Source organism: Anolis carolinensis, chromosome 2 (genome assembly GCF_035594765.1).
Source record: "Anolis carolinensis isolate JA03-04 chromosome 2, rAnoCar3.1.pri, whole genome shotgun sequence".
NCBI classification, from domain to species: Eukaryota; Metazoa; Chordata; class Lepidosauria; order Squamata; family Dactyloidae; genus Anolis; species Anolis carolinensis.
In genome coordinates, this window is record NC_085842.1 from 183,717,686 (window position 1) to 183,729,737 (window position 12,052).

The 12,052-nt window shown below is 41.7% G+C and overlaps 1 protein-coding gene across 1 annotated transcript; it reads right to left on the reverse strand.

Annotated features, from left to right (window-relative positions):
* Window positions 1–175: 175 nt before the first annotated feature.
* cdk20 (cyclin dependent kinase 20) lies at window positions 176–9,797 on the reverse strand. The gene is made up of 9 exons (XM_003216855.4): window positions 9,639–9,797; window positions 7,400–7,481; window positions 7,175–7,288; window positions 6,623–6,811; window positions 6,374–6,495; window positions 5,900–5,962; window positions 4,720–4,843; window positions 4,301–4,456; window positions 176–927 (listed from the first exon to the last, which is right to left on the reverse strand). Exons 2-9 carry the CDS (start codon window positions 7,472–7,474, stop codon window positions 739–741), a joined length of 1,032 nt encoding a protein of 343 aa, XP_003216903.1. The 5' UTR covers window positions 7,475–7,481; window positions 9,639–9,797; the 3' UTR covers window positions 176–738.
* Between the last annotated feature and the right edge of the window lie 2,255 nt (window positions 9,798–12,052).

Genomic DNA, 12,052 nt, shown 5'->3' on the forward strand with positions numbered 1-12,052 from the left:
GGGGGGTGCCCTAAGTCAACAGGCAATTCGAAGGCACACACAGGCTGATACACACACGTGCTCTTAATGGCAAACATTCATCTCAGCAAGCCTAGCAGATGTCCCATCTCTGAGAAAGCCAACACAGATTGATCCAAAAAGTTCACTGTGGTCATTTGAAGAAAGAGTTTAGGAATGTTCATAAATACAAAGTATTTAATTATCAAACTTTACAATGCTGCACAGAACCAGTGCCTTTACAAAAGTCTGAACAACTGCAGAAAACTAGAATGTCCTGGAAGCCCTAGAAAGTGCTAAAAAGAGTGGGGTGAGCTCCCTGTTATCCTTCTATGCTAACAATAGTTCAGTGAAACAAGAAACACTGCCAATGGGCAAAGGGTAAGATCAGGAAGGGCTACCTAAGCTTCCACAATGAGCAGAGCTTTTGTCTTCTCCCTCCCCACCAGCTATTGTAGGGATGCCAACTCTCATCTGTGCTAGTAGCCAGTATAGGAGGATCACAAAAGTTGAAATTCAACAACATACAGAGAGCATGTCCTCCTCCTTCCCTGCTTTATATGCTTGCATAAAAGCAGACTCTGGGCATGAGCAACTGCTTTATGTCTTACGGGAGTAGAAGCTCTACTGATGTTGTGGTCCCGCTTACTAGCTGAATAGTCAAGTTCCTCTTCAGGGTGAGCCAGTCCCTCAGTGGGAAAGACATACCACACATGTCTGTGAGCAAAATAATTCCCTTCTTCATGCGTCTATCACATATGGCGCCAAAAGCTCCAGATCCACGAGAGACTCTTCCAGCGGCTGCTCCACGTGGAAGTCACGCTGGTGCTGCGGCCCCTGGCGGGCCTTTTTGCCTCCACGCTGGGGAATAGGCAGCTCTGAGTGATGGGCGGGCAGTGGAGGGGTGAAAAAATAGGGGTGCAAGAGGGCCTGGAGAGGAAAAGAAAACAAGCATGGTCTCACTCAGTCTCGCCAAGGGCCACCTGATTCAACAGCGGCCAAAGAGAGGCCCAAGGAGTTCCACAGGAACAAAGGCATGTAGCATCTAAAATAGACACCCTACAACTGTGATCCTCCAGCTGTTTGGGCCTCTGACTCCAAGAAGCCCTAACCAGCTTGTTCAATAGTCAGGAATTCCGGGAGTTAGAGGCCCAAACAGCTAGGGGGGCATAGTTGTAGGATGTGTGATCTAAAAGTATACCATGTCAGTGAACTGCTGTATGAGCCTAGTCCCTCTTTCTTCACACAACTATGTCTTGTTTGCCTGAGTCTCAGTTGCTGGCTACTAAGAATGTATTTCTTGGTTCAGAATAAAGCGTATTTACAACCCTCTTTAAAATGATAATATGTTATTTTTATTTGGGTTGTCAAAGGTGACATGTCATATGATACTGGCATTAAGGCTATTGTATTTATTAATTTATTTACCATACCTGTATCCTGCCTTTCTCAACCCCGAAGGGGACTCAAGGCAGCCTTAGAAAGGCAACAATTAAATGCTGCATGTATACGTACATACATCAATAAATAAATAAAATATTAAAACCAACCAATTCAAACATAATATTAAACCTTGTTTTAATATTATGTTTGAATTGGTTGGTTAAAATCACATAATCCAAGTCATATTCCAAGGGCAGTCTGGATCATCTTTAAATTAGTTTATAGTCTATTATTGCACTGCTGCCATTATTGACCAAAAGCCTGGTCCCAAAGCAATGTTTTTAGTTTTTTCTGAAGGCCAGGAGGGAGGGGACCAATCTAATTTCAGTGGGGAGGGAATTCCATATGTATGGGCAGAAACGGGGGGAAAAAACAAAAGGATAATGGATTTTTAAAAGCTCAAAATTGCTGAAATGGGCAAATTACTTTCCCTGATTAGGAAGAAGTGCTGGAAAAGTTCTTAAAAGACTGGCGGCTGTTTTTATCTTTCATAAAGGAGGAAAATTGAAGTTTGTGCTTGCAGGATTTGAAGACTGAAGGTTTTTGTTTTTTGCTGGGCTTTAAATAATAAGATATCATTTAAGTGAAGTAGGATTCTCCCTTGGTTTAAATATACAGCGACAAGCAAGTCAACGGAGAAGGGTGTCCTTTCAGGCAGTCATTGGTAGGAAGTTGGCACTCTGGTCCTACTAAAAGTTAAAATACAATACACTACTTCTGCTCTCAATTATTTTGGTTAATGGATACTCAACCTGGGAGCAAAAGTGTTCCATGTTTTTAATTTTAGGATATTTGCATATAAATAATGAGGCATCTTGGAAATGGGACCCAAGATTAAACACAACATTCATTAATGTTTCATTATTTTGCAATAATTTTGTGCACAAAGAAAGTGTGCGTGTATTCAACCATCAGAAAGCAAAGGTGTCACTAATTCAACTCTTCATGTGGACAATTTCAGATTTTGGAGTATTTTGGATTGTGAAAATCCAGATAACTGATGTTCAACCTATTTTCACTATTTAAAAAAACAAATTAGTCAGTTTAGAGCTGCCATTTCATTGAAAGCCCTCTCACCCTTCCTATGTGATCCACACATTGACACCTGGCAGAACACATACTTTTAAAACAAAGCAGGTCTGCATGGCAACTTCTTTGGAAGCCTGCATTCAGCACACACCCAGGAAAGGTTATGATCTCTTGTTGTGCAAAACTCTGTGAGCATCTTGCCCAGTTTTCCTAGTGTTCCCCCTGCTAAAGAATAAGACAGGGAGTGCAGGGTGCCTCCAAGTGGTTAAACTTGAAATAGTCATTAGCTCCATGTCAGAACTACTCCAGACACCAACCCTATCTTTGCATCTGCCTACAGGAGATATTTTAAGTATCTACAGTGGGCCGTAATGGTTTCAGCATGAAACTACAAATCTGAAGTCCTGGGTTCAAATCCCTAACCAGCTTTAGATACCTGCTGGGTGACTTTGGGCAGGTCACTCTCTCTCAACCTCAAAGGAAAGCAAAAACAACTCCTCTGATCAAACCTTAGAGTCAAAACAGGAGTTGGAAATGACTTGAAAGTGGACAGCAAACTGACATAAAGCCTTTTCAGCCTAAGCCAAAAAGTCTCCTTGAGTTGCTTATACACAATTGAACACAAAAGAACTTCAGACTACAGGATTGGAATCTAAAAAGATACAATGCAGAAGAAAAAAAAAGGGCTAGATAATTGGTGAAAGAATAATAAGCAAGTGCTCTTTTGGTTGGCCTTAGGTCTCACCATATTTGCTGCTGATGGTGAGGTGATATAAACAAACAACTAAAGGCTCCAAGGGTCACTTTCCCCATGCCTGCCTTAAATTCGCCTCCTGCTTTTTCTGCCTGCACCGGAATGCAAAAATAAGTGGCAAACTCAAATGAACTACAATTAAGAGGACAAACCTTTTGTATCTGCAAGATCATTACTTGCAGTTTCCATTATATGCCTCTGACAAAATGTATTCCCTCAGCAGATCACAAGCATCCAGACCTATGATGTGCTTCTGCTAGATGTTGACTATACAGTTGTGTTGGACAAAATACTTAAAGAGGTGTGCTCTAAGCATCTCCTAGGTCCTCCACACAACTCTATGGTATTCTCCTACCAGAAGTAATTTGTTCAGTAGGGTTCCCCATTACTTTTGACACATACACTTGGAAGTCCTGGAATGTATCCCCTACAGATTCGGGGCTTGTACTGTAGTAGACTATTTAATAAATTTTGTAGGAACATTTGGGCCTATGGTTGCCAGTTGTAACAATGGTGAAGCAGTAGTCTCAATCAGTGTTTATACAAGAGACAGCAGAAGCTACTCCCTCTGTCCCGCCACTTCCCTCGGTGCACCAAAGCACCATCTCCTAAGCCACTGATCACCAACTTTCTTTGTGCCTAATTATGATCACTAAGGGAAGATGACACAAACTCCACCCACAGTATAAAGCTACTCCTTCCTTTTTAGTGCTCAAGAGCACCTACAATGAGTCCAAGAACAATTACATGGCTGATAAGGGAGACATAGGTGCATCCAGAGGGCCAGGTTGTGGTGTAAGGGCCTTATGGAAGATGATAAGAGATTATTTCCTACCACAGGTCTGACTACTTAATACAGTTAATACGTGGCTGCACACACGAGGGTTATGACAACATCTGTGTGCAGTCATAAGCCTCAGTTCCAGCTGTGTAGCTCAGCAGTATGCTGCTGGTCAATGTGTCCCACTACTTGCTGAATATGACATTACAAAATTCCTTGCCTGCAACATTCTAGCAGCAATGAAAACCAGCTAGGAACCTCCGCTAATCCAGAAAATAGGGTGTATTCAGCCTTACCTCTGCTGCCTGCACACGCTGTTTGGAAGGATAGACCAGGAACTGTTTCAGAAGCTGCACAGCTTGTGGGGAGGCATCAGGTACTACTTGCTCCAGAGGAATGGGCAATTTCTCTTTGAAGGAGATTTTGTTGTAATCAGGCAACTCAGTAATCTCCTGTCCCAACAACAACAAGAGATCTCTTTTACTTTGAAAGTCTCCATCCGTCCCATGGAGAAATAGCCACAGCCACAGCTCCTGTCTTAGCAAGTCATTTAAAGGGAAGGGGGGATGGAGAGCAAGTACAGACCTTCAAATGCTTTCAGACCGCAATTCCCAATATTCCTCACCACTGGCTAGGTGTGATGGGAATTACAGTCCAATGATAGCTGGAAAGCAACATGATTCTAACCCTTGAGCTCATGACAACTAAAGCTCACCGGCCAGATCTTCTGGTTCGGGGTCCCAAGCACTCTTAAAACACAGCATAGCTGCTCAATATCATTCTCTCCAGGAAAGAGGGGAGAATTGTTGAGAAGTTCCGCAAAGATGCAGCCCACAGCCCTGGTCAAAGGAAAGAGAATCAGTAGCCCAAATTACAGGAGATGAAACTGTAAGGTGGAGCTGAAACATCTTTGTTTCAGAATCTCACTAAATCCTAGTTCTTGGGTTCAAACTTCTGTAGAACTAGATTCTTTGTTGTGGTTCCCCTTCTCCCCACATAACTGTTATTCTCTTGATGGCAGCCATTTTTAATAGGGACTTACTGTAATAAAAGCCTCTCTGCCCCTATTAAAAATTGCCATCACAGTCTTTCTGCAGAGAGAGTAATGCAGCAAGCCCTTGTCAAAAAATGGTTACCGCTGTTCAGTTCCACCTCAAGAGCCCAAAATGGATGCATTCTTTGAGCTTTGTTACTACTGAATGCTACTGAGGCGGGGGGGGGGGAGTGAGGAAGGAAGGAGGGATGCCATTCTTTCCCTAATTTCAGCAAGGGATGGTTAATGGGATGGGAACTTCTCTCCTTTGCCTTTTGCCACTATCTTAGCACTGGGACCATAATAGAAGCAGACTGCTTTTCTTGCCCTTCTCCCCCTGCTCCCCATTTTTCCTTCTTCTTCCTCATTTATTTTCCTTTTGTCAGCTGTATTTTTAAAGATTTATACATTTTAAGATTAGCAATGCAATTTACACCCCACTCCATTGTACTCTCACAAATAAACAGATCTCCTCTTTAGCTCTTCCAAAGTCGATTCCTTTTATGCATTTTTGTTTTTTTTACATACCCCAATGTTGTATGTTCAACCGATCCAGATCATAGTGCAATCCACAATTTTCCCCCTCAAAACTATCCTCACCTTATTATGAGTTTGACTTATATTCAAGTATGTTCCTTTTATGTATTTGTAAAAAAAAGAGAGGGAAGGATTAATTTCTTACATATGCTATACTTAACTAGACATGGAATCAAATATCATCCCTATTTTCTTTTTGTCTAACCACTGCAATTTCAATAGGTTGGGGTTAATTTTCCACTCTCAAGAAAGAATACCCACAACATAGTGTCTGGATAAGAGTGTCAGGACTCTTATAGCAAAAAAGTAAGATAACGGTACTCACCACAAATCCACACCTTCGTCGTATTTCCTAGCACCATAGAGAAGTTCAGGAGCCCGATACCACCTCATGGAGAAGAAGATCACAAAAGACATACCTCTGAGGAGATCCAAACCCATTCGTCTCCATCACTCCTTACACATCAAACTCCACCCTTCTAATACAATCTATGTCACAGTTCCCAGCATCTTCCTACTCCATAGCTACACTTCCAAGCTATACTTCAAGAGTCTTGGAATAAAATATGTACTTGGGTGGTGCTGATTTTCATTTGTCGTTGTATGCCTTAACGCTTTTGACTCTAAGGTGTACTTAGGACTTTCTGGGGCTGAGAGTGTGTGACTCTCCAAAGGTTACACAATGGATTTTCATGATCAAACATGAAACAGAACCTTAATCTTGAGTTGCAGAACAATGGTCAAACCACTACATATTGCCTTAATTATCAGTCCACACGCCCTGCCAATCCCTATTCACCTGGTGGCTACTTGGTGGCTATAGAGCCTCTCCCCATCACTGGTAAAGACCCTGGCCAGACCAAAGTCAGCAATTTTCAGCTGACCTGTGGAGCTGATCAGCAAATTGGCTGGTTTCAGGTCCTGGAAAGAAAAGACAAAGATTCAGAAGATCTGCAGGTGTTAAGAGGAAAAGATAGGAAGTCAGTGCAGGCTCAGGAAAAGGGACACTGAAGGAAAAGAGTATAATCAGACTAGACTCAGGCCTTACCCGATGCATGATGGAGTTGGCATGGCAGAAGGCCACTCCCTTGAGCAGCATAAGCATGTAGCCTTTCACTTGAGCCTCAGTGAGAGGCTGTTCGGAGTTGCGGATCACCTCGGACAGATCAGAAAGCATGTATTCAAACACAAGCACAAACCCCGTGCCATGGGGAAAGACATCCTTCAATTTCACCACCTAAAAAGAGAGATGGAATTATTAGTTTTGCAGCCTCTTAAGATCTCATGCCAAAGGGAACAAACTACAAATTAGGAAGCCTCTTCCATACACTACTCAAATCACACCATGCTAAGAGAGAACACCAGAATGTTTGATTTAAGAAAATGAAAAGAAAATCAGCCCATCTCCAGCCATCAGATAAAAATTTAGTTCCAAGAACACCTCATGCAAACCACACTTTCCGCCCATTCTTCAATCCTTGATCCTTCTACTCTCAGAAGCTCCAGTCAGCATAGTCAACACTGGGAAATGAAGTCCAAAACACCTGAAAGGCTGGTGCATTAATCCACTTTCTGGAACACACTTCAACAAACTACTCACATGTTGGTTTTCTTCAATCTCTTGCAGGGCTTTGATCTCCCGAAGTGCTTGGTTGGGGATCCCGTCCTCTAGCTTCCGGAGAGCTACTTTCTTCAGGGCAACTGTCTCCCCAGTCTGACAAGAAAGAAAGTACAGTAAAAAAAAAAAAAAAACAGGTCTTAAACTTCCATATTTGAGAAAGAGGGTGAGTTGTTAAGCCCTGGTGACAAGAAGGATCCCACTTACCTCTATGTTTTTGGCTTTAAAAACAATGCCATGTGCCCCTTCTCCAATGCGGCCGAGGATGCTGTATTGGTCCATGGTGCTTCTATGAGTGAAAGAGAAAAAGATACATTGCCTTCTCGGTTGTGAAATGCAACCTGGAGTGCCTATTATGACAATAAGATCATAGAGTGGACCCTAGATATCCACTGGGGTTTGCTTCCAGGACCTTCCATGGATACCAAAATTCATAGATGCACAACATCTTTATACAATGGGATAGTAAAATGTTGTCTTTAATATAAAATGACAAACTATTCAAATGAATGCTAGGACCTTATCACATTGGGATATAATCAATATGCATCCCATATTTTTTTTGGACTGGATGCTACTGTATTGAATCCGCAGTATTTCAAAAAACACAATTAGAATTCTGTCTGCAAATAATCCATTTCTGCGATGCTTTGCAAACGGATTCCAACAGAACACTGACAAGGTGGGGCAAACGTCATGTGAAACTATTCAAAATCATTCTTAAACAGTCTCAGAAATGGAGTATTTCCTAATGTGACAAGGTCCCTAGAGAAAGCCCGGGGATCAGTGAAATGGCAGTGGACAAAACAGGTATGCCTACACATTAGCACAGTGGTCAGCAAATGGCAAAATCCAGGCTTACTTTTTGGATTTTTTTAAAAAAATCAGAGCCATCATTATTTGAATTCCCATCATTCTTCACCAATGGATATGCTGGCTAGGTCTGAAGGAAGCTGCAACTGTTAAAGGAGCAGATCTCCCAAACACACAGGTTGAGTACCACTTATCCATAATTCCAAAATCCCAAACACAATAGATCCTTAGATCCCTTCCACACAGCTTTATAAAATCCACATTGAACTGGATTATATGGCAGTGTGGACTCAGATACCCCAGTTCAAAGCAGATATTGTGCCTTGATATTCTGGGTTACATGGCAGTGTGGAAGGGCCCAAAGTTAACTGGTAGATGCTGGATTAATGTAGTGTTTGGCTGTTTCAAAAAAGGCCCAATTAATATGATATCCCATGTTATTCCATAATCATAAACTCTGTATTTGCGTGGTATTAATACTGAAACATGGTAATTAAAAGCAAAGACACATTTAATTTAATTTTAATTTTAAGCACTATTTATTCTAAATTTTTTGCTGGCTGCTTGGAACTGGATCAACACTGCTCTATAGCCCAAAATCTGATCCCAGATTATCTGCTTTGAACTGGATTATATGGGGACTGCCTATACACCAGCATGGGCAAACTTCGGCTCTCCAGGTGTTTTGGACTTCAACTCCCACAATTCCTAACAGCCTACCAGCTGTTAGGAATTGTGCGAGTTGAAGTCCAAAACACATGGAGGGCCAAGGTTTGCCCATTCCTGCTACACACACACACATATTTACACATAGCTAAAAGTAAAGGTTTTCCCTTGACATTAAGTCCAGTCATGTCTGGCTCTGGGGGTTGGTGCTGTGAGAGCTGTTCGACAGTGGAACTCTCTCCCCGGGGCCGTGGTGGAGGCTCCTTCTTTGGAGGCTTTTAAGCAGAGGCTGGATGGCCATCTGTCGGGGGTGCTTTGAATGCGATTTCCTGCTTCTTAGCAGGGGGTTGGACTGGATGGCCCATGTGGTCTCTTCCAACTCTACTATTCTATGATTCTATGATTCTATGCTCATCTCCATTTCTAAGCCAAAGAGCCGGCATTGTCCGTAGACATGTGGTCGGTACGACTGACTGTGCTGTTACCTTCCCGCCAGAGCAGTACTTATCTACTCACATTTGCATGTTTTTGAACTGCTAGGTTGGCAGAAGCTGGGGCTAACAGCAGGAGCTCACTCCGCTCCCCAAATTCGAACCAGCAACCTTTCGGTCAGCAGATCAGCAGTTTAACCAGCGGTGCCACGTGTAAATTAGTGTGTGTGTGTGTGTGTGTGTGTGTGTATGTGTGTGTGTGTGTGTGTGTGTATATATATATATATATCTGAATTAAATTCGTTTGTTTCCTATAAACCATCTATGTTTGATGTAGGGCCAATGGGAACACTCCAAGCACAAGCCCCAGCCTGGAGACCTGAGTCTGAACTCCTGTTCAGCCATGGAAACCTAAGTCACACTCTCTCAGCCTCAGGGGAAGGCAAGGGCCAATCCCTTCCGAACAAATCTGGCCAGGATCCCCATCAATCGGAAAACGCCTCGAAGGGACACATCCACAAACATCTCCAACTCACGCAGGCCCTAAAAAGAATTCCTGGGCCTCCTACAGAAAGCTGCCTCAGGCTCCCATTCTCGGCTCGGCTCCTTTAAATCTTGACATGCGCAGTTACAGCGGCCTGTCTTTTCCCCTTTTCCGTCATGCATCGCTCTCCCAGCCACCGCCTTCTCTTGGTTAGAATCTAGGGCTCGGTAGGGAGGGAAATCACATGAAACTTCAGGTTCCTAATCGCACTTGGTGGCATCCTCTCTGATCAGGGGTCTAACGTGGTGGAAATGCATAGGAACCTTTTTTAAACATTAAAATCCTAGAATGGGAAAGCCATCGTGTCTCAACACCACTCCTGCTCAATGCAGGATCTCCATCTAAAACAGTGTGCCCTAAACTTTTGTCCTCCTGGGTTTGGGACTTCAGCTCCCAGAATTCCTGGTTGTTGGGCAAGCTGGCCGGGGCTTCTGGGAGTTGGAGTCCAAGAATCTGGAGGAGGAAGGTTTGAGGAACACTGCATAGTATCCCAAGCGGGGAGTTATCCAACCTCTTTGGGGAGATTTTCGAGAGAGCTTTGGAAATCCCCTTTCTTCGTTGTTTTTTAATAAGAAAGCTGGATCAGAATTACTTTGTTCCTGGTACAATATATACTTTTGTGTGTGTGTATATATATATGTGTGTGTGTATATATACACATACATGTATATACATGTACACACATACACACCTATATGTACTAATACACACATGTGCACATGCATATACATATACACACATATATACACGTATAATCATACATATATACATGCATACATATTTATATATACTGTACATGTATATACATGTACATACATACAATACACATGTTTATATAAATATGTGTACACACATGTACGTACAATTACACACACATATGCACATGTATATACATAAACGCACACATATGCATGCACAGTCATACATATACACATATATGTATATGTACATACATATTTATATATACATATATACATATATGTATGCATATATGTATATGCATGTACACAAATACACATGTATATAAAACATGTACACACATGTATGTACACATATACACATGTATACACATGTACACATACGCACACATAGATGAAGACATACATGCATGTACACACATGTATGTACAAGTATACACATATGTACTTGTATATATGTGTATGCACAAGTATGTACACATACAGTCATACACATATATAGACATACACATACATTTATATACATGTACACACAAATGCATATAGACACATATACAGTAGAGTCTCACTTATCCAACACTCGCTTATCCAATGTTCTGGATTATCCAACACATTTTTGTAGTCAATGTTTTCAATACATCATGATATTTTGGTGCTAAATTCGTAAATACAGTAATTACTACATAGCATTACTGCATATTGAACTACTTTTTCTGCCAAATTTGTTGTTAAACATGATGTTTTGGTGCTTAATTTGTAAAATCATAACCTAATTTGATGTTTAATAGGCTTTTCCTTAATCCCTCCTTATTATCCAACATATTCGCTTATCCAACGTTCTGCCAGCCCGTTTATGTTGGATAAGTGAGACTCTACTGTATAAACACATATACACATGTATACACATGTGCACACATATACACAGATGTATGCACAAGTACACACATATATACACACACATATACATGTACATAAATAAATATATATACACACACATCTGAAAAATACATACAAAATAAGTATAAGCTCTGCAAGAAATTCTGATTTAGCTGTCTATATAAAACACACACACTTCATAGGGTTTTTTGATTCTTCAATCTTTTGTGCCATTTTTAGGATAGCTGGGTAACAGTCTCTTGCGATACAAATATTAATGGACTATAAAGAAAAAGTAGGGGTCATGGGACCCATTAGATATTGGATTGCAATTCCCACAGCCCTTTCCAGCATAGACCACTGGGAGCTGCAAACCAGTAGTTATCTGAAGGTAAGTGAATAGGCCACTGAATCCATTGCAGAACTATCCAAGGTGCTGAACATGTTTTGGGACAAGGGTTCAGTGTTTATAAAGTCGGAAACCTGAAGTAGAGCCATGAACTTCCCCTGATAAGAAAGCCAGCGTCTTCCAATGCCTGGAGGACCACATGACTCTCACATTGCCTTCAAACCTCCTGTTGCATTCCCCTATAAGACCCATAGAGCTCAATTTGGACTTCCTTTTGCATAGATATGCCTAGGATTTGGTTTTGGAATGGCTTTTGGACTACAGCCCTGAATCTCCACTCAGCCATGGAAACCCACTGGGTGACCTTGGGTAAGACACACTCTTCCTGCGGAAGGATCATTAAAATTAATTTTTTTTAAAAAAAAAGACACACTCTTTCGGCCCCAGAAAACTCTGCAATAGGACCTTCTTAAGCCAAAAACG

Bases quoted from the DNA above. Each gene is read 5' to 3' on its own strand.
- cdk20 (XM_003216855.4), bottom strand. From the start codon at position 7,474: ATGGACCAATACAGCATCCTCGGCCGCATTGGAGAAGGGGCACATGGC. The intron at 6,812-7,174 runs GTGAGTAGTTTG...CTCTCTTTTTAG, and splicing joins AGATTGAAGAAAACCAACAT to GTGGTGAAATTGAAGGATGT. The intron at 4,844-5,899 runs GTGAGTACCGTT...TCCTTTGACCAG, and splicing joins GACGAAGGTGTGGATTTGTG to GGCTGTGGGCTGCATCTTTG.